The 26538-nt window shown below is 37.0% G+C and overlaps 1 protein-coding gene across 1 annotated transcript; it reads left to right on the top strand.

Annotated features, from left to right (window-relative positions):
* The first annotated feature begins 22962 nt into the window (after nucleotides 1-22962).
* LOC135076415 (putative nuclease HARBI1) lies at nucleotides 22963-24727 on the top strand. The gene is made up of 5 exons (XM_063970889.1): nucleotides 22963-23479; nucleotides 23550-23831; nucleotides 23986-24373; nucleotides 24454-24587; nucleotides 24677-24727. The coding sequence occupies exons 1-4, from the start codon at nucleotides 23225-23227 to the stop codon at nucleotides 24582-24584; spliced, it is 1056 nt and encodes a 351-aa protein (XP_063826959.1). The 5' UTR covers nucleotides 22963-23224; the 3' UTR covers nucleotides 24585-24587; nucleotides 24677-24727.
* Nucleotides 24728-26538: the final 1811 nt, after the last annotated feature.

The following is a 26538-nucleotide window of genomic DNA, read 5'->3' on the forward strand; positions in this document are numbered from 1 at the left end:
TGCCCAGTGCTACCCAGTCTTATAAAGGCTTAACCGGAGGTTTGAAGTTTAGTATCGGCTTTTCTCTACGGAGGAGGTGAAAAGTATAACAAAGGGACAGAACAGGGATAATGATATTATAAAATAGACTTAAAAAGGTTTGTAAAAGAATCGACAAATATATATAATTATGGTATTTCCTATGCCTGAATGGTGCACACTTTTCAACATGGTGTGTGACACTTTTTGTTTTATTTTTTAAATTTTATATCACAGGAGGCAAACGAGCAGACGGATCACCTGATATGGTAAGTGATTACTGTCGCCCATAGACACCGTAGCTAGTCTTTAAGGTATACGCTCTCTTCTCGAAAGTTTCTAGGTCGTATCGGTCGTACACTTGTATGATCCCCTGGGCATGGAAAATAATCTGCTATTTTACACATAAAATAATACAAAAAAAAAATTCACTTACGTAGCATTTAAAATTGGCAGTTTCCCCGCAGCTGTCTGAAAAAGTCTGGCACACATGCTTTTTAATATCGTCGCATAAGAGGGTAGTTCAAATACTCAGTTGAGTGACACTCAAACATTTTTGACTGCACTCAGATGGAAGCTGCAACTCAAGCAATTCAGCAATAGAACTGGCAATAAAGTTGGAAACCAGGTAAAAGACGGTGCAATCCTGGAATCGCAACGTCATGGAATGCGCTTGGAATGTACGGTATTGGCCAAATAACAGATCGGGTTGCTGTGAACCTACAATGCACTTGCAGGTTAACCCTTTCACTTCTGCCTGCCTAAGCTCTAACATAACTTAGGTTAGTTCCTAAGAATGAGTTTTCTTAGTAGTTAAGAAATTACATTATCATTTCGATAACAAATGACCTTAATCGTAGTTGCAAAGGCTTCTAAGGCCCGATTCGACCAAACTTTTATCCGAGAATAACTCCTGGTATAACTGACACATTGACAGTTTCAGTATGGGAAATATGTCAAAACTGACGATTTTTTCTGACATTAATATTTATTTACTCTTGTTTGGTCGGTATCAAAATTATTTTTATTGCACAAATCCATCACAAATCAAAATTGAAATCAAACACATTTTTGCCATTTAGGCGGTTATCACACTGCGCCGCGCACCGCCGCGGAGCGCGTGATTTTCATATAAAAAATCACGCGCGCGGACGCGTTGTCAGTGTGAAGTGCCGCGCGTGTTTTCTATACAAACTGAGGTACCTACTTGCATACAATTATTAAATCTGTCGCCCCACGCTCCGCGGCGGAGCGCGGCGCAGTGTGATAACCGCCTTAGGATCTTATTGAGTGAATAATTGTTGAGTAAGTATGTAGCTCCCATTACGATCATTAAGCTTTCAAGTAATTTTCATTCGAGTTGTGATATTTGAACATTTATTAGATCTCGACGCAAGTATGGCCCAATTGGTTTATCCCTAAAAATAGAACTACATAGCTTCAGGAATCGTATCTCGAACTGCATAGCTGACCCGTAGTATTGTCATTCGTAGCAACTAGACCGATGTGCTATTATCCGATCTGTGCTACGGCACAAAATAGGAGCTACGGCTTAGGCATTCGTAGAAGTACGGGGAGCCGTAGCATTGTCATTCTTAGCAGCTACGCCCCTACGAGCTACGGAGCTCGTAGCATTCCGTTACAAGCTCGTAGATGTCTGTAGCAATGTAATTGTAGTTACGCCCGTATTCACAAACGATGCTTGCTTAAGTGAATAGAGCTCTGTGATTGGTTCGTGTGTCACTCTGTGCGTCCACGCACACTCTGAGACCTCATAGTAATGTTTAATACGGGCGTTAGTCTCTTAACGGGTCTGTTTCTTTGTATTTTATAGTAATTTTAGTTTTAAGCTTATTTAGCCACAACTGAGTAATTAATATAAATTTTATTGATCAGAAATAATTTTATTGCTAAATCTACAACATTTGACCGCTTCTGGCTGTGATGCTGCTGCTATCGGCACCTGGAAATAGAAATACAAATAAGATACACATTAAGGCCTTGTCCAGAAGGGCGAATTCGCCGCAAATGTCTTCGCGTGAACACGAGCATATGTATCACTAAATTTACGCACAAATTTTCAACTCGCGCGTGTCTTGTGGACGCAATGTATTGGCTGCTAGTATCTCGCCAAACGTGCGTATGATTCTACGCGCGTAGGATTCGAGTCATACATACGCTCGTGTTCGCATGAAGACATTCGCGGCGAATTCGCCCTCCTGGACAAGGCATAAGTTGACTTACTGTTGCCGCAACGATGCGCCGCCTCAACTGCAAGTATGTACAATGTACCTGTAAAAAGAGAAATTTATATGTACCTCAGTTCATAAATTAACTGCATGACTACAAAATTGACATTTAGCACAAAAAACTATGATTGAGTCTAAAATAAAACTCATTCCTAAGAAGGGTGTCGAAGTCGTTATTATGTACAACAGCCTCCTCAATTTAAGAAGTAAACTCCCATTCTGTCGAACGCAGATACGCGCCATAAGGGACACGTGATGGGCCATAAACCAGAACGGCCCAAAGCTATGAAGGTTGGAGATTTATCGAAAGTTATCATTGAACGCGTTATGTCAGCGGAAACTTTTGATGGGATTCTGTAGGTAAAGTCGTAAGTCTAAGAGCAGATCCGTGCTGTATTTTATGAATGAGATAAACAATAACCTGGTAAGGGTTTTATAGTGAGTTGAGATTTATTTAAAGTCTTTCCCGAAGACTATAATCCGAGCCTTTTCAAGGCGAGAGTGAATAGGCACTTACAGGGCAGATATGAACCATCCTATACTGCTTCCCACTTAACACCAGGTGCGATTATGGCTTAATAAGTACTTGCCTTGTTATGCATAAAAAAGTTAATAAAATTAGAAAGTAGAAAAAGGGATAGAAAGAACTCTTTGGAGAATGCCACAGCGAGAGACTCTCTCTAGATTGTTTACATCAAGCGCTCTCCCATAATTAGGCAATCGGTTTATCATGTTACCATTTCTCTAAAATACTTTATTTCATCCACATTCTTCATGGTGTTTTACACAATATATCGTCAGTGAAGTTTTTTAAGTCCTGTTAGCCCCTCGTTCTTAGCTAAATATGCTTGTGTCACGAGTGAGCTCACCACAACAGTCGAGCGGCGGCGGGGACCGAACCCGCGTTCCCCGGATCACGAGTCGGCCATTCCGACCCCTTCACCGTTCGGCTATCGTGGCTTTTCACCGTACGGCTATGTGTTACTGGAGAATGGTCGGAAAAAAGCACACATTAAAATGTTAAAACCGTAAAATTTTTTTACCAACTGTTAGAACTTCACTGACGGTATGTAGAATCGTACCAAGTGTTGTGAATGCTTATTCTAAAACGTTTGTTTTTATTTGTATAGAGAACAATAGTGTCTAGACAAACCTAAAGAGGATTTTAGGACGCTATTTGGATCAAATATGTAATTGCTCAATAATGAATAATAAATAAAAATAAATAAATAAAATAAATAAATAATTATAATAATATCTATTTGCTGCGTTATAATTTTAGGTAGGTATATGAGTAAACGTGTCAAACTCAACGTGCAGTAACTGATACAAATAAAGATCCAAGACAATCTAACTAATCGCTGTGACCTGCATCCCATCGGCCCCCTCCCCGTAACTGATCTCAAATTGGGGCATATAAAACATTGTAATACGTCCCCAATGCCTAATGTGTAAGAAAGAAGTGGGCCATAATCTTCGAGATTTATGCTGGCAGCACGAATTTATTCCACCGCCTTTCAATAACTTCGGGAATGTTCCCGCTTCAGAGTTATGGGGTCTCCAAGACCTGCAGATATACGGGGTCTTTTGTTATAGCAGTTGAAAGTATTTATTTTCGAGAAAGCGATATGTTAGAGTAGATCAACGCCACGCTATTTCAGTTTGTATTGTTTGTAAAAATAGGCCCGATATTACTACTTGATTCAAGTAACATACGACATTCATCATCATCATCATTTCAGCCATAGGACGTCCACTGCTGAACATAGGCCTCCCCCAATGATTTTCCATTTTAATTTATTGGTAGCGTGCAGAGCGCCTTCCTGCTACCTTTATGATGTCGTAATGAACATACGACATTTTTTTATAATATTAGTGAGTTGCTCCCTATATTTATTTATCTAAGTTAATCGAATATTAATAATTAAGTTATTTACTTTTATTGGCTCCCGGCAAAAATTTGTTTACTCTTCATAAATTGATTGAGGCCTTTATTCAATTGAGATGACATGTCATCGTTTAATATTACTTGTTCAACACAAAATGTGAAACATCTCAAGTGGTTTAATAACAAGTATGTTTTGTAAACAACTGAAGTGAAGAGATAAAGCATTGTAACCAAACATCGTAAATTACATCCTGAAACCTTCGATTCGGATTCACTACAAAGCCTTCATTAAAGTTGCTGAAACCACAATAGAAGTGGTATGAACAGTGGTATCATAATAAATGGCACGAAAGCATTTAAAAATTATTTCGTGTTTGTATTTAAAATTGTGTTTTTAAGCAATAAATAAATGAATAATTAAAAATTGGTACATAAAACTTTTGGAAGATAACAATAATTGTTGTTCTGATTGTGCGATCTGGAGCCTAAACTAGGGCCACCCTGTATTTCAGGCCTCCAGGCCCACTTGCGGATCAAAATAAGATCTACGTGCCTATGCGTAAGTTTTTATGGCGCGCGTGTATACGTTGTTATGTCAGTTTTGGTATGTGTGTGTGTGTATGTGTGCGTGGGCGCGTGTGTGCGTGTGTGTATGTGTGTGTGTATGTGGGCGCGTGTGTGCGTTTGTGTGAGTAACATTAGTTGTGTTGGAAATAATAATAATTACATCAAATAATAATCATAAATTGTATTTTACATATTACAGGCAGGGCTGCTCTAAACATTATTTCCATGAAGTGACATTATTTTTGTTTAGTACAGATTGCTTGTTTCGCTACGTAGGCGTTGTTAGCCCTACTGCAATTTTCTCTATCTAGCTAAAACCCAACACGAGATGCCCCAAAAGATACGAACTACATTACAAAGACAATGGCTTCATTAATACACCCCTTCAATTGTACTGATTAACAATTGGGTGCTTACAAATTTTTAAAACCCTCTTCTAACTCTTGCTTATCTTTTTGGACTCTACCAAATTGAAGTTCTTTTAGTGTTCCGTATTGAAATTGTAAAAAAAAAAATTAATAAATATTCAAACCTATTTTATACACTCGACAGCGCCTACTTCAAACTACAATTTTGTCCCTTATAGCGATGTACTCGTAGTATCCGTTACGACTAATGATGTCTACAAAGCATCATGGAGTGTCAGATCCAGTAAAAATGACTATATCATCTATAGTCATGCAAACAAGTACCTACCTATAATGAATTAATATAATATGAAAGAAAATGGCCTAAGCATTAACTCTGTCAATTGTATATTTTGGTGCAAGAAAGAATAAATAACTAATGAAAAGTATATTGTACGGAATACTGTTTCTCGAAGTTCAGTAAAACTTGACCAGATTTTCCTTTTAAAAGAACTTCATTCCAAATTAGCACTTACAAAGTACGCCTTTCGGATTATAATTTCTTTGAATACTATTCGTCAGTGTGATATCCATGTCTTTGAAAGTTAGGCTCTTAAAGTAAGTTCGTGAAATGAAATTTGGAAAGTACTTTTTCGACAATTAAGACGGTTTGCTGGCGGGACTTCTAGTGATTTCTTGCTTTGAAATATTAAGGTAGTTAATTTTTAAGTGATATTTACTTCTAAAGTAATCGTCGTGAGTCGCTAATGGTGAATTATAATAACCCTAATTTAAATTCAAACATTTAATGAAAACAGTAGTACATAGGAAGGAACACAAAATTAATAATAGAACATTCCAACACCTTACTTATGTTGGCACCTGAAAAAAACAATTGAGCTATAAAGTATGGTCCTACAATCAAATACCTATCTTTCACGTACCTAATATGGGTTAGTAATGTGTTTTAATGCCACAAACTCGAAATACCTTTTTGTTTTTACTCGAAATACCTAATATAAGGCTCCGTTGCACATCCTTACTTAAACTATAACCATAACGGGTAGTTTTTGTATAGAGTACCTATGACAGACTCTTGATGTTTGTTACAGTTATGGTGCAACTATTTAATTTTTGCAAAAAGCGCTGCTCTTTAAAGCAATTTTGAAAATATCATCTCAAGAGCCGATAATTTAAGCGTTTGCGTGACATTTGAATAAAACAGATGTTACAGGTTGAAGTGGCGAGTAATTGGGACGGAAGTCTCGACAGTTGTTGTAGCCCCATTAGTAGACCCCGGCTATAGGCCGACTGACTGGAAATGATACTTTTAAGATGATACTTTCTTTACAGTTTTACTTCATTTTGAAAAAAAATAATGTTTTTAGTAATGAGGTAAGTAGTTAATGGGGTTTTTTCACATTAACAACTTGGCGATTGGTTGGCGATTTAGTTTCTGAAAGCAATGCTTCGGAAACTTTGGCAAGTTTTTCAGTAAAGTACGGCCAACTAGCAGCGATACAAAAGGTCGATACGACTGTCGAGTTGACAATATATTCTGTCTCTTCCCATCTTGTGTATATTTTGTCGTAATGTCTCGTTCTCCCGCCAAAATATGTCAAAGTCAGACGGGTTCACCCATGAAATTGGGTTTGTTTACATTTGGTATCGCTTCTCGTTGGCCGTAGTTTAGGTAAGCATATTTTAGCTTGGTAGCAGTGAAGTCCCTTGCCAAAGTTAGGTTTTGTTTTATTACGAGTTTTAAAAAATCCTTCAACCCTATTACCTGCTTCAAAGCATTCTTATTTAGTTTTTTTCTCATTCCTAAGACTGTCTTTGACGCGATAGAGAAAAATGTAATGCTTTTAAAACAGTATTAATAGGGTTGCCTTTTCCACAGTCTATTCATCCTCGTGGCACTGCCTGCGTCCGCGCCAATTAGTCGATGACTCGATAAAATAACCAAATTAATATCGACATTCGCGTGACGCCGGTAAAGGCATTAACCACTTATCGCGCGGTCGGTTAACTGAATTTTCGTCGGTTAGAATTTGAAAGTTTTAACTTTCAACGTACCTACATTTTGCGAAAGGATCGTTTTAAATTGTTTTGGATTAGTCGCGATCTAAGGGTAAGCGGTCGAGACACTAAAATTATTTATCGATTTTTTTCTTTTTCGACGTATTACTCGTATTGAATAGAATAGAATAGAATAGAATAGAATAGAATAGAATAGAATAGAATAGAATAGAATAGAATAGAATAGAATAGAATAGAATAGAATAGAATAGAATAGAATAGAATAGAATAGAATAGAATAGAATAGAATAGAATAGAATAGAATAGAATAGAATAGAATAGAATAGAATAGAATAGAATAGAATAGAATAGAATAGAATAGAATAGAATAGAATAGAATAGAATAGAATAGAATAGAATAGAATAGAATAGAATAGAATAGAATAGAATAGAATAGAATAGAATAGAATAGAATAGAATAGAATAGAATAGAATAGAATAGAATAGAATAGAATAGAATAGAATAGAATAGAATAGAATAGAATAGAATAGAATAGAATAGAATAGAATAGAATAGAATAGAATAGAATAGAATAGAATAGAATAGAATAGAATAGAATAGAATAGAATAGAATAGAATAGAATAGAATAGAATAGAATAGAATAGAATAGAATAGAATAGAATAGAATAGAATAGAATAGAATAGAATAGAATAGAATAGAATAGAATAGAATAGAATAGAATAGAATAGAATAGAATAGAATAGAATAGAATAGAATAGAATAGAATAGAATAGAATAGAATAGAATAGAATAGAATAGAATAGAATAGAATAGAATAGAATAGAATAGAATAGAATAGAATAGAATAGAATAGAATAGAATAGAAAACTTTTTATTTGCAAGAAAGGTATACAAGCAGGTAAGACATAGATTAAAACAGAGAGAAATAAACAAGTGGACAATTAACTGCTTGTGCCCCCTCTGACAAAAAGGCACCCGCTCAGCGTACATCAAGACCGCCAGGGCTTGTCTTGAAACTGATTTTCAGCGGCCCTGTCATTGCCATTGTCGAATAGAATTGAAAGAATGAAAGATTTTTTTTATTTAGTCCGAAATCCTTATACTACACCCTAGCTACTACTTACATAGTTTGTTTAATTTGAACCAAAATGGCTGCCACTCTGTGTGTGTTATGCTCTAGGCTCTAGGTTAGGGGATCTAGAGTAATTAAAACAATTCGTTATATTGTGTTCAGATATTAGGAATTAACTTAGGATTGAAAAGATATTACTCTCTACTGACTTCGTAAAGGTATTAACGACGTATTTAAGTTCTGCAATTAGAACTATGTACAATAACTCACTGTAAAATCTACCAAGCAGTGCAAATAGGTACTCCTTCAAGTACTTTGTTACCAAGCTACTAAGTTAGACAAGTTTAGTGACCTACAACACTAGCTTAAACACTTCGCACCCTAGTAATTCTAGAGTACGTTCACATTATACGTTTTAAAGTTACCCCGTAACCCAGTTTGCTGATACCATCGTGGTAAGTGTTTGAGGAGGCTTATTTATTGCCCCGTTTAACCACGAGGTATAACACAACCGCGGTAGAAAGAACCAGCTAGAATATTGTGGTGGACTACTAGTGCGGACGCGTTATAGCAGAGCTGACGTGTTGGTTCCCATATTAAATGCTCACTGTCTTTGGTTATCTCTACTTAAGCATTTAATAAGTACCTTTGTCACATTCACTTTGCACTAAAGAGTAATGAATCCTTAATTTAGAACTCCTCTTAAGTTAGGTATGCTCTTCTAATTAATTTCATTGCGGGCCCAATCGTCTTAAAACTGTTTGCTCATTAAGCCATCAGTTTCATGGAGCCATTCCTGATGTCTAAGTTAGCTTTAGTCTTAAACTTTAAACAAATCCATTATTACCATCAACACAGCTTCAGGAGCTGAGTTTACTGTGCAGTCCGCTTCAACTTTTAATAAAAGCAAAATGCACACTAAAATGACATCACTAAAGTCACACTTAACTTTGAGCTCCGCTATAAGCTCCGCTATAAGCTCCGCTATAAGCTCCGCTATAAGCTCCGCTAGAACGCGCGTGTTGTCTGTCGTCTAAGAGCTCTAGTTACCGTGGTTGCATGTAGCACATGGAGTCATGCCTGATGTCTAATTTAGCTTTAGTCTTACACCCAAAACAAACCCGTTATCATAAATACGACTTCAGGAGCTGAGTTTACTGTGCAGTCTGCTTCACCTTTTAATAAAAGCAAAATGCACACTAAAATCACATCAACTAAAATAACGCGCGTCTTTGAACTCCATTCTAAGCTCCGCTAGAGTGCGTGTGTTGTCTGTTGTCTAAGAGCTCTAGTTACCGTGGTTGCATGTAGCACATAGAGTCATGCCTTATGTCTAATTTAGCTTTAGTCTTACAGCACAAACAAACCCGTTATTACCATAAATACGACTTCAGGAGCTGAGTTTACTGTGCAGTCCGCTTCATCTTTCAATAAAAGCAAAATGCACACTAAAATCACATCACTAAAGTCACGCGCGACTTTGCGCTCCGCTCTAAGCTCCGCTAGCGCGTGTGTTGTCTGTTGTTTAAGAGCTCTAGTTACCGTGGTTGCATGTAGCACATGGAGTCATGCCTGATGTCTAATTTAGCTTTAGTCTCACAGCACAAACAAACCCGTTATTACCATAAATACGACTTCAGGAGCTGAGTTTACTGTGCAGTCCGCTTCATTTTTCAATAAAAGCAAAATGCACACTAAAATCACATCACTAAAGTCACGCTCGACTGTGAGCTCCGCTATAAGTTCCGCTAGCGCGCGTGTTGTCTGTTCTCTAAGAGCTCAAGTTACCGTGGTTGCATGTAGCACTCCGGAGATTTATTCCCGTAGATAAGTCGGAACAACACAAAGGTGGCAGCGAACTTTTGTAGCAATATTGTCAGTTTCGTTTAACAAATTGTGCATCGACTGGGAGATAGCTCGTTTATTGGCGTGTTTGGAATATATTGAGATTGGGAAACTGAGACGTGAAATCAAAGTTTTTTGTTAGTTTCGCCGAAGTTATTACGTAGTCAGATATTACTTAGGTAACGTGGCAGCTTTTAAAAAGTTATATATTCTTGTACTTAGGTTATATTTAGCTTCACTGGTAAAGCTTTCTTTTAAATCTATATCTATAAAAGCGAAAGGTGACTGACTGACTCACTCACTCACTCATCACGAAATCACAAAAACTACAAGTGCTAGGAGTCTAAAATTTTGCATGGGGGTTCCATTTAGAACGTAGGTGCTCACTAGGACGGGATTTTGTTAAATTCAACCCAAGCGCGTACGGAATCGCTAGTCCAAATGGTGGTTGGTAGATTTTAAAAACTTTATAGCAGTGGACGTCATTTGGCTGAAAACGATAGGCACACCCAAGTAAAGTCAGGACAGTCACTAGTGTAGCGGTTTCGTGATTGGTTAAACACAATACAAATGAATCGTCCAACAAACGGCCCGTAATTGATTCTTCAGAGCGGCAACAGATTTATCTGCTGCCCTCACTTTTTGGATTAGGGTTCAGTTTTAGCCACTGATGAACTAATTGAATAATGTACAATAGAGAGAATACTCTTCTGCTAAAAATTACAACCTTATCTAAGTACCTTCGTAACGTGCTATTCATATTAACCCATCAAACCCCAAGCGGACGCTTAAGACCGCGTAACAACATTTCAATTGTGTCTCGACTTCCGGGGCTTGAAGGATTAAGTCATACTGGCACTTACCATAAGACAACATTTCACTTCATTTTCACTGAATGGAAGACAATTTGTAGTTAGTTCCTAGCTATTTAAAGGAGTTTCAGTGGTGTGAAAGAGTTTTAGGATTAGTCAATTCTAGTTAAGACAAACTTCAAGAGGTTTAATTTTTTTCTGGTTCCCTGTTTCATGATTCAAAATTAGAATCAAAATGTTCATTTGCGTTAATGGCTTCATCTATTTCTATAGTTTTTTTTATCCACAACGAGGAAGCTCTTGGCCTCTTAGTTTGCGACTAAAAACCCTCGATGTAATAATGTTGACTCATTTATTGTTGAGTTCATATGTTACATTTGAAAATCTAATTACCAATACAATATGGAACCTTTTAAAACTCACGCTCGGCCCTTGACCGCGAGTATCTCTGAGTTCCCCACCCACTTCGCAATAATTGTTCGTTCCACTGTTTGTTTGTAAGTCATCAGTTATTATTTGGACAGACCGAGCCAACAGTTTTGTGCTTCAGCGGTTTTTTGTTATTGCACAGCTTTTTGATACGTCAGTCAAACGTCAGGTTAAATATATCAAAACGAGTACGAAAGAACAACGGGATGAGTCAATTAAATATTAACCTCGTCTTATCACGTGCAAAAATATTTTTCCACTTTTCATAAGATTCCTCTTATGGGCATTAATTCTTCAAGAACGCATAATACTTTCTTACGTCCGTACTCACAAACGATGCTTGCTTAAACGAAACAGCAAATCGAACACACAGCGTTGAATAGAGCTCTGTGATTGGTTCGCACTGTGAGACCTAATACTAATGTTTGTGAATACGGGCGTTAGACTATCAATAAATACTTGAGGAAGATAAAATGACTATCCATGTCCAACAAAATACACTCTCGCAAAATGCATCTCAATAAATCGGTTACAATTATAACAAATACCTTTTATTCCTACTTCACCCCGTTCCTCACTACTTCACCATGATTCAAGCACCCTCAAATCCAGTTATTAAGTGCTCCCTTCCAAACGGAAATCACCAACCTTTGAGTACGAAAAATTATATCGGCTCACGTTCATAAGGCCCCAAAGCCGCGGGTCTCAACCTGGAGTGCCCTTAAGTCCCTAAAAACAAGGAAAACCAAAACTGATGACCTTAAAACCGGCTATTTTTCGTCTATTAACCATATAACTCAATAGCGGGCGGGCCGGAGGGCTTAGTTCAGTCCATCTATCTCGATTATTACGAGGCTCGGTAAGCCCGGTATACTTTATGGCACTAGGAAGATATGAATTTTACGCCCGTGCGTTCGTGTCAGCGTTCAAAACCGTTTATTACATAGATTAAAGTTTCAAGTTGAATTTTAACTCTAAAGACAGATAAGATTTCTTAAAATTCTACTTTCAGCATATTTTTGACTAACACTTTAATTTACCGAATAAACAAGTCAATCAAATTATGTTTTAATAAAAAAAAATAGAGCCTTATTACAAAAAAGTTAAACACACGTTGAACATTGCTTTAAAATGTCATTTCCTAAGACCACATTTAAACAAGTGTTTAATATTCGTTTAACTTTACAAAAAGTTAGTATAAGCCTCATCATTTTTTAATTCTTCTACTTTTACCTACTTTTTTCATTTATTTTTCACAATAATTGACAAGAAATAGCGTAAACATCTAACAAAACAGCATGTTAGCCATGTTTTAGATACTCCAACATAATGGAAAACAATGATAAACAGCACAGCCAATCTCTAAGAAATAATGAGCCCCTGCTTTAATGAACGGAATAAAAACCCGATGTTATGAATTCATAAAGCGCTTCGAGGCTATTTCATTTGGCCGGGCTTATTTCTTTGCGTTTGAAATACACGGGTGTTGTTTCGCAAGTTTTCTCCTCAGTTTCTTATAAGTTTGCTGTAAAGTAAGATAATGACGGGTATTGTGATAATTATTTACTCATATCGTAGTACCGTAGTACTGTCTTTATGTCGGTTTAAGTAACTTATTTAGGTTTCAAGTACATTGATTTTTTTATTTCACAAACCGGACCTAAGCAAGATTATATCTGTAATGGTTTCTCACTCACTCTCTAATCTTCTTCATACCTACATAATGTGGTAGTACCAGTAGTTGCAAGAAGAAAGCCTAATATTAACATATAATAATTTATTTAAAATCTGTGTTCTATCTGGAAATCGAAACATTGAAGTTGAACGATATCTATCCAAATGTCGATCCCTGTTCATTTCAAAAGTTAGGTACATGTTGGTGACGCAGAAAACCCGCTCATGATACACCCTCGTATGTCCCACTCACTTTATTTCGCTCAGGCCCGTTTTACATCTGTCAAAACTTCAGACGTGTTTACTCGGCACATAAACAGGTACGCTTAATGCCTCAGCCATGTGCTCGGGGAAGTGTTCGCTGAACGGGATACGGCTTTCTTTGGGAAACTTGGAAATTAAATCTTAACGGACTTACTTAGGGGAAATTCCAATACATTTGGTAATTACTTTTAAACTTTCGCGATGAATTATTTTATAACTTACACCCTGAATGGGTAGGTACTTACTGTTTTTGTTAATTCGGGACTACACGCTCAGTGTAATCTGATCGAAATTTCGGGAAATAATAATATTTACTTATTACCTAAACAAAGCGCTAATTCCCAAATCAGCATTTAATAATGTCGAACCTTAATTTCGAACTCCTCCTATGTTCTTCTGATTAATTTCCTTGCGGGTCCAATGACAGTTTAACTTTCCCCCGGGACAAACTTGACCTTCATTGGTTGGGTTTTTGTGGCGGTCAAGCTGTAGATCCTGGCTACACAGGAGTTTCAGTGGTGGGAACGAGAGGTGGGAATAGTCCCGTATATAATAATGTTTTAATAGAGTTGAAATATAAAGCTTTGCGAGCTAACAAACAGTATTAGGTACGTGAATTTATCATAAATTAAAATTATGAAACACATATTATATCCCTTGACTTTCAGCTTAAACAAGGAATTTTGTAATTGTTTAATTCAGTCCAGATGATGTTCGGCAAGATTTTTTATTTAGAGTCCCTTTTATAGATACATATTATATCTGACAATGCCATGCTTTAGGAATACTTATTAACTACACGATTTTCCCAGATATTTCAGCAGAGCTACCTTCTTCCTAAAACTCGTTTGGGCGAACTTAGTTTACGTTTATTTTTACCAGAGACGCCGAACTTGCCAAATAGCGAAAAGTGCCGAACTGACCGAGAAAAACAACACGTTTTCACGATGGTATCTAGGGTTAAAGACAGTTTTCATTAAAAACCATAAAGTTAGTCACTAAGATGAGAAAAAAAAAACACATGGCCTATGTAGGTATTTTACAAATTGTCCAGCAGTTATGTAATTTTGCGGGAATCGCCTATTAAAAACCTACTTAAATAGGTTACACAATTTTATTTTTGCATACGTATAGGCAACTTTTATCAAATTATATTAACTCTTAACGCCTCTTCTAGCATTTCAAACAAATTATTAGTATAATCAAATTACGGAAAACTTCAATTTATATCATTTATTGTACGGAAAAGTAAGCTAAACAAATGTTAAACTGTAGTCGAGTATTGTTTGTATAGAAAATAAGTATAAGTGTTTTAAAATACATAATACACTATTTTCTGTCTGTGTTCATTGTCTAGTAAGTAAAGCTTGCCCTCGTTTCCAGCCCAGATCTGCAAGGTGAAACGAACCTGCAGCTGCCCTCAATAATTCTACAGCTCTTCGCTCCAACGAACCAATTCTAGTTCAAATTGATTTTCTTGCAACAGGTACTCTATTTCGAAATTCGATTTTGAATCGACACTATTTGTCTCCGTCTCTTAAACTAGGGTGACTGAGAGATACAGATGAAATGGAAGTAAGTAAATTGTTTTACAGAGTAGACCCCCAAGAATGGCTCTACAATGTGAAGCTTTTCTGTGAAAATTGTATTATCAATTTACTTTTTCTAGTATGATAAACTATAGAAGTGGGGTCATTATGCAGAAGCAAATTCTATTGTCGTGATTAAAAAAGTTCGCCTCCTATCTTTAAGGACGTTTAAATTATAGATAGGTAGGTACGAGTAATCCAACGTATAGCAAGTAATAAAAATCTATTATCTATATTTACAAAAAACACTTAAATGTTCCGGAAACCACGGCACGTACCGGAAAGCGCAGTGTGGGACGTCCACCCTCAAGGTGGACCGACGACCTCATAAAGGCAGCGGGAAGGCGCTAAATGCAGGCCGCCACCAACCGTCCATTGTGGAAATCATTGGGGAAGGCCTATGTTCAGCAGTGGACGTCCTATGGCTGAAATGATGATGATAACTTAAATAGTTTGTGAATTTAGGTAAATTAAATCGAATTTTATTATTTTCTTTCAGCTTACTCGAACACAGCTACAGAATCTACTCGTATATTGCAATTAGTTTTGTACTGAAACAGTATTGAAATGAAACCATCGACAAAACGCTTCGTACATTTTGCGAATGCACGCTAAAATCGGTACGCCTGCCTTTAACACTTTTACACGTTCAGCCATCGAATGAATATTAAAGATGGCTCTTTGGCTATCACATAGAGCGCCTTCGTAAATATGTATTAGATGGCGCCAAACCGTTATTTGGCGCGAGAATTTTTGTTGTTTTGTTGCTAAAAGCAACGTAAAGGGAAGAGGTTATATGAAAAAAGCAATATACCAGGAAGTAATCAAGTGCTGTCACTTGATTACTTCCTGGTAAATTGCTTTTTGGCACTGTTGCCACTATGTTTGGTGCAGATCCGATAAAAAGTAAAAAAAAGGTGTTTTTCAAGTAGATACTACGTCGCGTCGTGGCAATTTAAGTATGGATACTCAAAACTTTGCAGTATCCATACTTAAATACAATAATATGAAAGCAACGATATACCTAATTAATGAACCGACGAACTTGGCAGTGGATAGATGAAAAAAGCAGCAGATTTTGCTTTATGGTGCTCTTATAGAAGGCTTACGTTACGTACGACCATGAAAACTTAAAAAATGAAGTAAAGCAACTTGCAATAGGAATCACTACATATAAAACAAAGTCGCTTTCCTGTCTGTCTGTCCTTATGTATGCTTAGATATTTAAAGCTACGCAACGGATTTTGATGTGGTTTTTTTTAATAGATAGAGTGATTAAACGGAACGGTTATATGTATGTATACTCAGCACCCGCGTGAAGCCGGGTTGGGTCGCTAGTAACTTATACTTGAAAGCATCCTATTTAGTTACAAATGGGGTCTAGTAGAGTTAAATAGAAAATTGCATCCAAACATGCTGTTAAATAAATATAGCAAGCTAAATATTTCAGCGGACGCTGCAGCGTGTTGCAGACAGCTAAAAATGAGCAGCCCGCTTCCATCAAATGGCTTGTCCGTTCTAGTGGTATTGCGCAGATGTTTCAAGTTTCATTTTGACCTATTTTCTTCTAGCTACCTATATGTGTATTCTATTTGTTTTCTTCTTCGATTTCATGAAGAATTTTACCTAAAGTCACGCAGTAATTAGCAGTATAGCTTAGTGTGAAATAGCTAGAGTGGCATGGCCTAATAAAGCTGGTGTAGTATGAGGTGACCGTCAAATAGTATGAAAACGAAAAAATATTAACTTGCCTAATAGGTAGAAATCTACGACTAGACATAAGCTACTTCACTGCCACCAATGTTCTTGAGATTTCGTCCAAAAAAATAAAGCAAGTTAACAGTCAACAGCCTCCTGCAGAGTGTCGCGGCGAGGTTGGACGTGGACAGTGCCATCATGCAGCACTGGACACGCGTCCATCTTACTAAAGACACCAAATTGTCGTTCGTTAATTGTGTTTAGGTTACTGTGTGATTTACTAACCATAGTTTATAAGACCTTTGTTACTAACACTTTTATGGGCTATGCCTGAAATAAATACCTTTTATTTATTTATTTATTTATTTATTTAAAGTGACAGTCGGCCTCCTTGATGGACCATCTAAATCTATCTAAATACATATAACTCAAAGGTGACTGACTGACTGACTGACATAGTGATCTATCAACGCACAGCCCAAACCACTGGACGGATCGGGCTGAAATTTGGCACGCAGGTAGATGTTATGTCGTAGGCATCAGCTAAGAAAGGATTTTACGAAACTCCACCCCTAAGGGGGTAAAACGGGATCTACACGTACGAAGTCGCGGGGCGGCCCGCTAGTCATTTATATTTTGCAATAACAGGCCAGAATATGTTACGCATGATAATAACTAGTCCTCGCGGAACTAGAGGTATAAAACAAGTCATCATCAAAGAAAGTTCGTTAAGTTTCAGTATGAGTGCTGAAGCCCGAACTCCTTGCATTATGTTAACCACTAGCCCCAGTAAAACTTGTCTACCCACTAGTGGCAATTGCGCTCGCGGGCTCTATTATGTTTACACCGGGATCGTAGAGCAGGTGAATACAGAAGACTTGCTGTATGCTGAGTTGCACCACCTAACTTTGACCGTAAGTATAACGATGACCGATGTTTTGTATGGAGTTTAACAGATTTTTGACGTTTGTTACAGTCAAAGTTAAGATGGTGCAACCCAGCCGTAAGCAAATCGTTAATCGGTTATTGAAATATTTTTGTTTACCTGTATACGAGTGGGTTCACTACAATTTATATAGTACAGCAGCGGCGCGACGGGGTTCAAATTCGCGTTCCTTGAACAAATTACACCTGACCGACAAAAATTTGGTTATATTGATTATCCAGTAGAAAAAATACGTTGCGGAACACAACTCTATGTATGTAGTGTGATTCGAGTTCAGTCAGGGTTCATTATTGCACGGTTACTAAAATTTCATCTATGTGGCATACATATAAATTACTACGTGTTAATAAAACGATATGCACTCAGTTATAATAAGGTGGCATTTATTTACACAGTAACTAGTTACTTATATTATGTGGCACCATAAGTGTGCCTTCTGTTCATATTTTATTTTGAGTGACACCGTTCACACAAGCTTGAGAGCCGTTTCCTTACTAATTTCCATTTCTCCGAATGTGGGCTGCGGTTCGCGGGAAGTGCGCGCGAACTGATCCCGCGCGAATGCTCGCCGGCGCTTTACAAAATTAGCCATCTTTCCTAAAGTTACGTGTAGCTTAGGAGCTAGGGTGCACTGAAACCACTGTGTAAACGAGCTATAAAGACACTATATCTGTAAAAGCGAAAGGTCACTGACTGACTGACACACTCACTCATCACAAAATCTCAGAAACTACAAGTGCTAGGAGTCTCGAATTTTGCACAAAGACGAGATTTTGCAAAATTCTACCCTTAGGTATGGGAGTACAACGGGATCCACGCGTACGAGTCGCGGGCAGCCGCTAGTAGCAAATAAGTGCTGCCCTACACTCATTAAGGCTAAAGGCCAGTGTAGCAGTGTAGAAGTTTCGGGGAGAATCAAAGAGGATTGTGATACATAGGTATTTTTAAACCATTAAAAATCTAATGCGCATGCAAAATCACACAAATCATATTTAAAGGATTATTATCAGCATAGAGATGAATGGTGCAAGGGATATTCTAATTTCGAAATGAGAAACTGAAGCTCTGTTTTGGATGGATTCATAAATTCATATTGATTTAGATTCGAGAGCATTTATCACCATTTTGTTAGTCTAATTAAACCTCCTAACAGTTTAAGCTTCCAGCGGTAGGTACTGATAATAGCCAGATTAAGTGGTGTGGTCTCTATTCTTACATTACTTTTTACATCGTGTTAAGTGTGCACTTGTGTAATCAGTCTCTCGGACTACAAGGCATGGCGCCGCAGTTACAAAGTTTCTTCGCCAGTTTGTAAGAAGCAGCTGCGACTCGGATATTGTACGTTATGTTCAGATATACGGATATTGTTCATACCTATACGCGGTTCACAGCAAATTGGCACTTATTCTCGAAAACACTTTGGAGAGAATATGCAGTTTTGAAACTTGCAGCAAAATAGAGTGCGGCCTTTCGCTGGTTTTCATGAAGCACGGATTATATTCGCAAATATTTTTGGTTTCTTAGACGATAATACCTAAGGTCTATTTTTAGTATTCTTGGCCAGGATTGTCATAACAGAAATTTCAGTGAGAAAAGTGCATTGAGCTGTTGTTACGCTACAGTTGGAGCTTCTCTTTTTTTAAGCAAAATGCTTATTTCTTTACCTTCGAATTCTCAGAAAAATTGTGTGAAGACTGAAGACCCTTAAATATGTGGGACCTTATTTTGAAGCTCTTTTTAGTAGGTACAACAGACAGAAAAGTTTGGGACTTTATTTTAAAGAGCTCTTTTTGGTACAAGAGTCGAAATAAGCCGTTGTATTTTACAAGTATGGATGTTTGCTACCGTATCATTCAAAAACTACTTGAAGAATGTTGATGAAGCATTGCAATGTATTATCACAGTTCTTTATCTACCTTATATGTATCAGGATCTCTGTACGGTTCAAATCGCGGGTAAAAGTTAGTTTCCTTTTATGAAAATCATAATAGTACCTAAACATAAGCCTGGGGTAGCATTTAAGTTCTGTAAAGTCTGGAAGCCCTAAGTAAAACTTTACACCCTCGATACATCACTCATGTCCGTTTGACCTTGAAGAAGCTTCAAGTTGTTAGTGACAACATCTTAGGCTGGGTTGCACCATCTTACTTTAACTTTAACAAACGACAAAAATCTGTCAAACTCCATACAAAAAACGCCTGTTATCGTTATAGTCACGCTCAAAGTTGGGTGGTGCAACAGCCTTGAACGTGAAGTTTTCTCTACCTACCCTTTCTCACAAACAAAATCAGCTGAGTAATCTGCGTAGAGCGCGTCTGTCTGCCGTAAATACCGAACTTTTATCGCCAACAAAGTCCCGCTTCAGTGGCGTAGCTAGGTAACCAAGGGCCCTGGGGCAAAAAAAATGGGGCCCCACTGCAATCTAAACTATAGTCTGGTCCGTGAGCACGTAGAATTTTGTCCAATGACCCCAAGCTACCCATCTTTATCGCTCGCGCGTAAATTATGTTGCTATCGCGCTCGCAAACTCACTGCGGCAGCAATATAATTACGCGCGAGCGATAAGGATTGGTAACTAGGGGTCATTGGACAAAATTCTACGTACACACGGACCGGGCTTTAGTTAGGTTTTTGTTGATGAATAATAAAACGCACATATCGCTATCCGTCGGTACAACACTGCCAACCCACAGAAATAATTTAGGGAAACTCCCTAGTTATAACTTTCAATTTGTCTCTATTTATTTATTTTGAAAATGGGAGAAGTTTTCAAAGTTCAGTTCAATTGAGATTTTCTGGTAATGATTCGGGGGCCCCCTGAGTTTGGGGGCCCCGGGGCACTGCCCCGCCTAGACCCTTAGTAGCTACGCCCCTGTCCTGCATGTCTTGTGTTGCCAGCTCAGCAACGTTATTTATGAACTTTAATATTTCATGTCTAGGGCAACGCCGTTTAAATGTTACGCAAATGCGGCGCTGTAAAAATCAACTGTCACCAACAATATCTTATGGATTTAATGTTTGTTGAACTGATTGATAAGAAATATATTTTATTGCTCGTGATCCGATTAATTACGTCAATCTGATTGGAACAGGCACTAATATTAGTTAACGATACCTATTCAAGTATGAATTCACTCTAAAATATAGAGACACAAACTTGCGATTGATTGAATTCAGATTAAGTTTCAATAGTTTTTAGAGTATCTTTTCAGGTTACATTAGTCTTAGAATAAACGCCCATAGCAGCAAGCAGGCTCACTCGGTGTACAGACGATCTCGAGAAGGTCGCGGGAGCACCTGGATGCGAACAGCGCTGTTCGGTTTTTGTAGAAATTCTTGGACGTTCAGCAGTGGATGTTATTTAGTTGAAACGAATAAATGAAAGGCCCATTTATGATGAAATGTCACTGAAATGTGAATCTAGTCTCAAGAATAGATTCTAGTCTTCATTACTTTTAATACAGGCATAAAATAAGACCTATCATCAATACGCCTGCGTGGTAGCACGATTCAAATCACCCCATAATTGTGGAGAGGTCCTCCCTCAGCAATACAACCCGTTCTATTTGAACACTCCATATTCATCACACACAGCCCTCCTCCGAGTGCCCTCGACGACCGTTGCCCTCCCTGAGGACTCGTAATGATACTCATAAATTAAACATGCGAGAAATAGACTTCAAACTGTTGAGCTTCAAAGATAAATACGCGAGGTATGTCTGAGGAAAGTACCTCGAAGATGTAAAAATATCTCGTGAAATCTTGGTTCCGTTTGCATAAATTAGATATTTTCCAAGAAACGTTTTAGGTAATCATTATTTACAATTTCGGAAAACCTCTAAGTACTTCGTTATATTTCACTATCTTGAATTATCTTTGAATATTTATATCCTTTGTATTAGCTTTTATGATTCTTCTTCTTCCTTGCATCCTCGGTCCCTCACTGATGAGGATCGCGAGCACATTAGTGTTCCTCCACAGACTGCGAACGTTTTAATTCTTATTTTGAATTTCGGAAAAAATATTTCACTATTTTGAAGTCTCTTTGAATATACGAAATTCAAGCTTTTATGACAAAAAAGATAATTTTAGGTCCTCTCTGTGTGCACTTAAGTAATACTTAGGTAATTTTAGTAAAAAAACATTTTGAAAACTAAAATTCTAATTCATTACAGGTACTGCTTCCAGGTTGTTAAAGGCTTAAACTCGGGATAAAATGAAAAAAAAAAAACCCTCAGATTAAACAAACAACTCCAAATTATTTTCAGTTAAGCTTTAACTACATCATCAAATGATACAAAACCAGTACTATCATGTTTGTTATTTTAGTTTAATCTCATTACAAACTATCTTCATTTAAATACGAGTTTATTATGTTCTATTTATATTCTAACCAAAATGTTATCTGGGCTAGTAAATGTGCTCGAATTTAATATGAATCTCATGAGTACCTACTATTGAATTGAAATAGAATCTAAATCACCACAGTAAAGCGATCTATACTAATATTATTAAGAGGAAAGATTTGATTGTTTGTTTGTATTGAATAGGCTTCGAAACTATAGGACCGATTAATTTGAAAAACTCTTTCACCATTAGAATCCAACATTATCTTAAATATATAAAAGGAGAAACTGACTGACTGACTGACAGATCAACGCACAGCCTAAACGGCTAAACGTAGGCACTTGAAATTTGGCAGGGACGTAGCTTAGGTACCGTAGAGGTGCACTAAGAAAGGAATTCCCGAAATTCCCACGGGAACGGGAATTAGCGGGAAAATCCTTTTGTATGAAAAATCTAAACCGCTTAAGTTAGACGCTTGAAATTTGGCATGCAGGTACCTTAGTAAACTTAAAGCTTAGTTACAACAGGATATTGCAAAATTCCCACGGGAACGGGAGTTAGGGGGAAAAAACATTTGTATGAAAAAATCTAAACCGCGTAAGATAGATGAAGGGGGTAAAACGGGATTTACGCGTACGAAGTCGCGGGCGGCCGCTAGTTTCTAATAAACATAGACGGTACGAAGTTCGCCGATTAATAATAAATAAAAACCAATCAATGATAAATACAAAACGCAGAACGGTCACACGATTTAAAGAGCAATCAAAAGATAATTTGTGCCGATTACCCACGAATAAGTTCCGCGGTGGAACAGCTGTAATGATCGCTCGCATTCACTAAATCTGATAAATGGGTAAGTAATGCTTTGCCGCAATTAGCCGGCTTGCATGCGATTTAATTCGAGCAAAGACTTGCCGCAATTGGCAAACAATATTAACGCAGAATCGTCTGTGAATATTAGGGAAATATCTTTAGTGCCTAATTGATTGCAGGTTATGTATTATCTGCTAGCAGCTAGTAAGTTATTATGCATGTTATATAATACCTACATTTATAAATAACTTAGTTTTATAGATATTCCGATGTTAATCCCTTAAGAAGCGTCTAACTTTGCGTTTACTAGCTTTTTGTACATTAATATTAATAGACTTGCGTTTACGGCTGCACTCTTACGGTCTTATTCATAATCATTTTTCACATTTTATCAAATGCTTATTAGAGGTTTATAAAACGTTTGATAAAAATTGTTATTCATAATCGTCATTTAGCGCTAAAATCCTCTTTTATCTGTGTGATAAGTTATCGAGAGCTCGGGCCTTGTTTAAAGCTCTAATAAACCTATTTTAACCTAACTTTTATAAATGTCATTTCATATGAATGTCACTTCGTTGGTTTATTTATTCAAAATATCCTTGCTGTGATCCTTGCTTGTGAAAATGAATGCTATAAATGCAATTGTGCATTTAGCCAATAATGCCGACCCAGCGCGACGTAGAAAGCTCTACCGCCAACGAAGCAACCCATTCGATTTGCGGGACCTAAATTTTAAAATAAAATATAGGTTCAATAAGGACACAGTGCGCACCATCATAGATTTGGTGGAAGATGATCTGGTTCAGAGCGCTAGAGGTGGTGGCACGTGTCCTGAACTGCAAGTTTTAGTGGCCATAAGATGTTGGGGACGTCGTGAGGTAAGCACAAAAAAGTGTTTTATTTTATCCCTTTGTCGTGGCTGCTATAATTATTTTCATACATTTTCAGGTACAAGATGATGCTGGTGACCTCCATGGCCTAAGTCAGCCGACAGTGAGCCGGATATGCGCCAGAGTCGCGCATGCAATCGCGAATAAGGCAAATTCCTTCATCAAAATGCCTATCACTATAGGAGAGCAGGAAAGAATTAGTGCCAAATTTAGAGCAATTAAAAATTTTCCTGGGGTGATAGGAGCCATAGATTGCACCCACATTAAAATTAAAAAAACCGGAGGTGACATGGCCCAGTACTATATTAATAGAAAAGGCTATTATTCCCTGAATGTTCAGGTAAAATATATTTTGATTTTATACAGTTTACAACAGAGAAAGATTTGTTTTAATAATGTCTATAATTTTTACTTTGTATGATCTAAATTTTAGCAACATTCAACACTATATTATTGGATGGATTACCTACAGGATACTGTTTTTTTTATTTTAGGTTGTCTGTGATGCTGACCTCAAAATAATGGATATAGTGGCTAGATGGCGAGGCAGTACACATGACAGTCGAATTTTTATGGAGAGCAATATAAAACAACGATTTGAGGATAGGCAGTTTAGAGGACGCCTTATTGGCGATTCGGGCTACCCTCTTCTGCCATATCTATTTACACCTATTTTAAGGCCTAGTCGTCCAGAAGAAGAAGCATACAATAATGCTCACATCTCAACTAGGAACACTGTTGAAAGGTGTTTTGGGGTGTGGAAGCAGCGGTTCCAATGCCTACTCCATGGCTTACCAGTAAGCCTCCAAAATGGAAAAGCTGTGATCATAGCATTGGCTGTATTACATAATATAGCCATTGATATGAATGACACATTGTTAGGTAAATGTTATCAATTTGACTGTACATAAGGAATACAAATCTTTATGACAAAATGTTGACAAATTCATAATATTTTTCAGAACAACATATGGAGCAGGTCCCTGTAACTCCGCAACTTTCGACGGAGAACAGTGTTCACGACAACCGACCTTCATTGTTGAGGCGTAGGTCGCAGTTGATACTACAAAATTTTATAAATCAACATTTTTGAATGGTACTAAAATACATTTTGATAAATTCCAACGATTTACTTTTATGTAATGTCATTTGAGTTCATGAAAATGTTGTATTTTAATTTTTCAGATACTGTTCCTGGCATCTTAATGAAAATAAAAAGAATATTTGATTGAAAAATACCTGTATTTCAATTTTCAGTCCAATTTGTTACTATCACAAAAACAAAACCTGTAGTTCTCTTTAAAAAAGCAATTATTCTGCAAAAATTCAAAACAAATTACTTTATATCACTAATTTAAGTACAATTAGTTTCAACAAACTTACTTATTAAAAATCACAGTTCAATTCTTTAAAACAAAGAAATTGCTTAAGTATAAACGTTTCTATTCGGAGGTTATCAACCTTCTACATTTAAAACAAAATAACCATAATTTACACTATTATTATAAAGGCGAATGTTTGTGACTAGGCATATGTGTATTTACTTTATATCACTAATTTAAGTACAATTATTAAACTTACTTACTAAAAATCACAGTTCAATTCTTATAAACAAATAAATTGCTAAAACAGATAGATTATATAGTCTCGAATAACATATAGGCTTCTTTTTATCCTGGAAAAATGCACAGATCCTGTAGGTTACAGAAATAGTAGTCTACGCAGGCGGAGTCGTGGGCAACAGCTAGTTAATAGTAATCTCAAACTCTTATTAAGTTATGACTAGTAAACATATTCATAGCCGTCTAAATATATTGCAGAAACACAATCAAAATGCGGATTGGAACTGCATAAAATACAAATTAAAAACAAACAGAAGTAAGGGAGGAACTAACTTATTATTTAGAATCTGTTAGTACTTGAAAAACTTTAACATCAAAAGACTTATTATTCTTTATTAATGTGAGTGTAATATTTAAGTTTTTCCTGTAATAATTGATGCTCAAGATCCAAGTTTCTCCCTTTCTTCCGTTCGTTTTCCATTTGAACTTCATGCAGTTCAATCCGGCATTTTGATTCTGTTTCTGCAATTTCGGAAATCCTAACTTTGCTTAAATCAATTAAGCCTTCTTTGTTTAACAGTTTCCTTTTTTTTTTGATTGCTGGTGCTTTAAAATTAGGTTTTGCTTTATTTTCTTTTGCCTCTACTTTTTTATTTTCTTTATCTTCCAATATGCCTCTAGTAGTACAAGCATGTGTATCTTCTATTTCTTCATCAAGTACCACCAATTCATATTGGATTTCTTCATTATTTATCAATTCCTGATCTTGCGTATTTTGAGTTGATTCCTCCTCTTGAATGTTAATTAATTCACTTTTATTTGAGTCCGAGTCAAATCTGTTAACATCGACTACAAATTCATTGGGCAACCAAGATGCTATATCATCAGCCCTATCGTCAGGCACTGATAATGGTGGACCACCGCCAGTTTTAATTTGAGCCTGCCTAGCAATGGTCTTGTCTTTCTTCGCACTGATTTTTATGAGGCTCCATTGCGATTTTAACTGGGTAATGGAGCGGTTCATACCAGCGCACATTGAATTAAACCTGAAAAAGAAATGACAGGATTTTGAATTACAGGTAAAGGCAAAATTTTATATTGAAGGCAGAAATCAAAAGATGTACCAACGTTGTTTGTAAATCAGCCCAAGCCGCAACCTTCCGTTTATTCGTGTTAGTGTCTGTATTTTTATTTTCGATTGCATTTACTCTTTCTTTCACCAACTCTTTCAGCAAATACTGAAAAGCAAACACTAGGCGTCAAACATAAATAAAACCATGCTACAAAAATTAGTAGGCACTTTATCAGGCTAAAAATAAGTACTACCTTATCTTCCTCCAACCAGTTTTCTGATCGTTGCCTTTTAGGCGGTCTGTTCTCCTTCGTCATGGACATAATTAGTATCCGATGTAACTAGCCGGGTCGTCGTAAGAGCTTATTGCAGAGTACAGGGTAAGAGGTACAGAATCCAGAACATACAATCCC

This window comes from Ostrinia nubilalis, chromosome 1 (assembly GCF_963855985.1).
Source record: "Ostrinia nubilalis chromosome 1, ilOstNubi1.1, whole genome shotgun sequence".
NCBI classification, from domain to species: Eukaryota; Metazoa; Arthropoda; class Insecta; order Lepidoptera; family Crambidae; genus Ostrinia; species Ostrinia nubilalis.

What these genes read in the sequence shown, in the direction of transcription:
- LOC135076415 (XM_063970889.1), top strand. Translation starts at nt 23,225, where the DNA reads ATGAATGCTATAAATGCAATTGTGCATTTAGCCAATAATGCCGACCCA. An exon ending in GATGTTGGGGACGTCGTGAG is followed by an intron (nt 23,480 to 23,549) that starts GTAAGCACAAAA and finishes ATACATTTTCAG; the next exon opens with GTACAAGATGATGCTGGTGA. An exon ending in ATTATTCCCTGAATGTTCAG is followed by an intron (nt 23,832 to 23,985) that starts GTAAAATATATT and finishes TTTTTATTTTAG; the next exon opens with GTTGTCTGTGATGCTGACCT.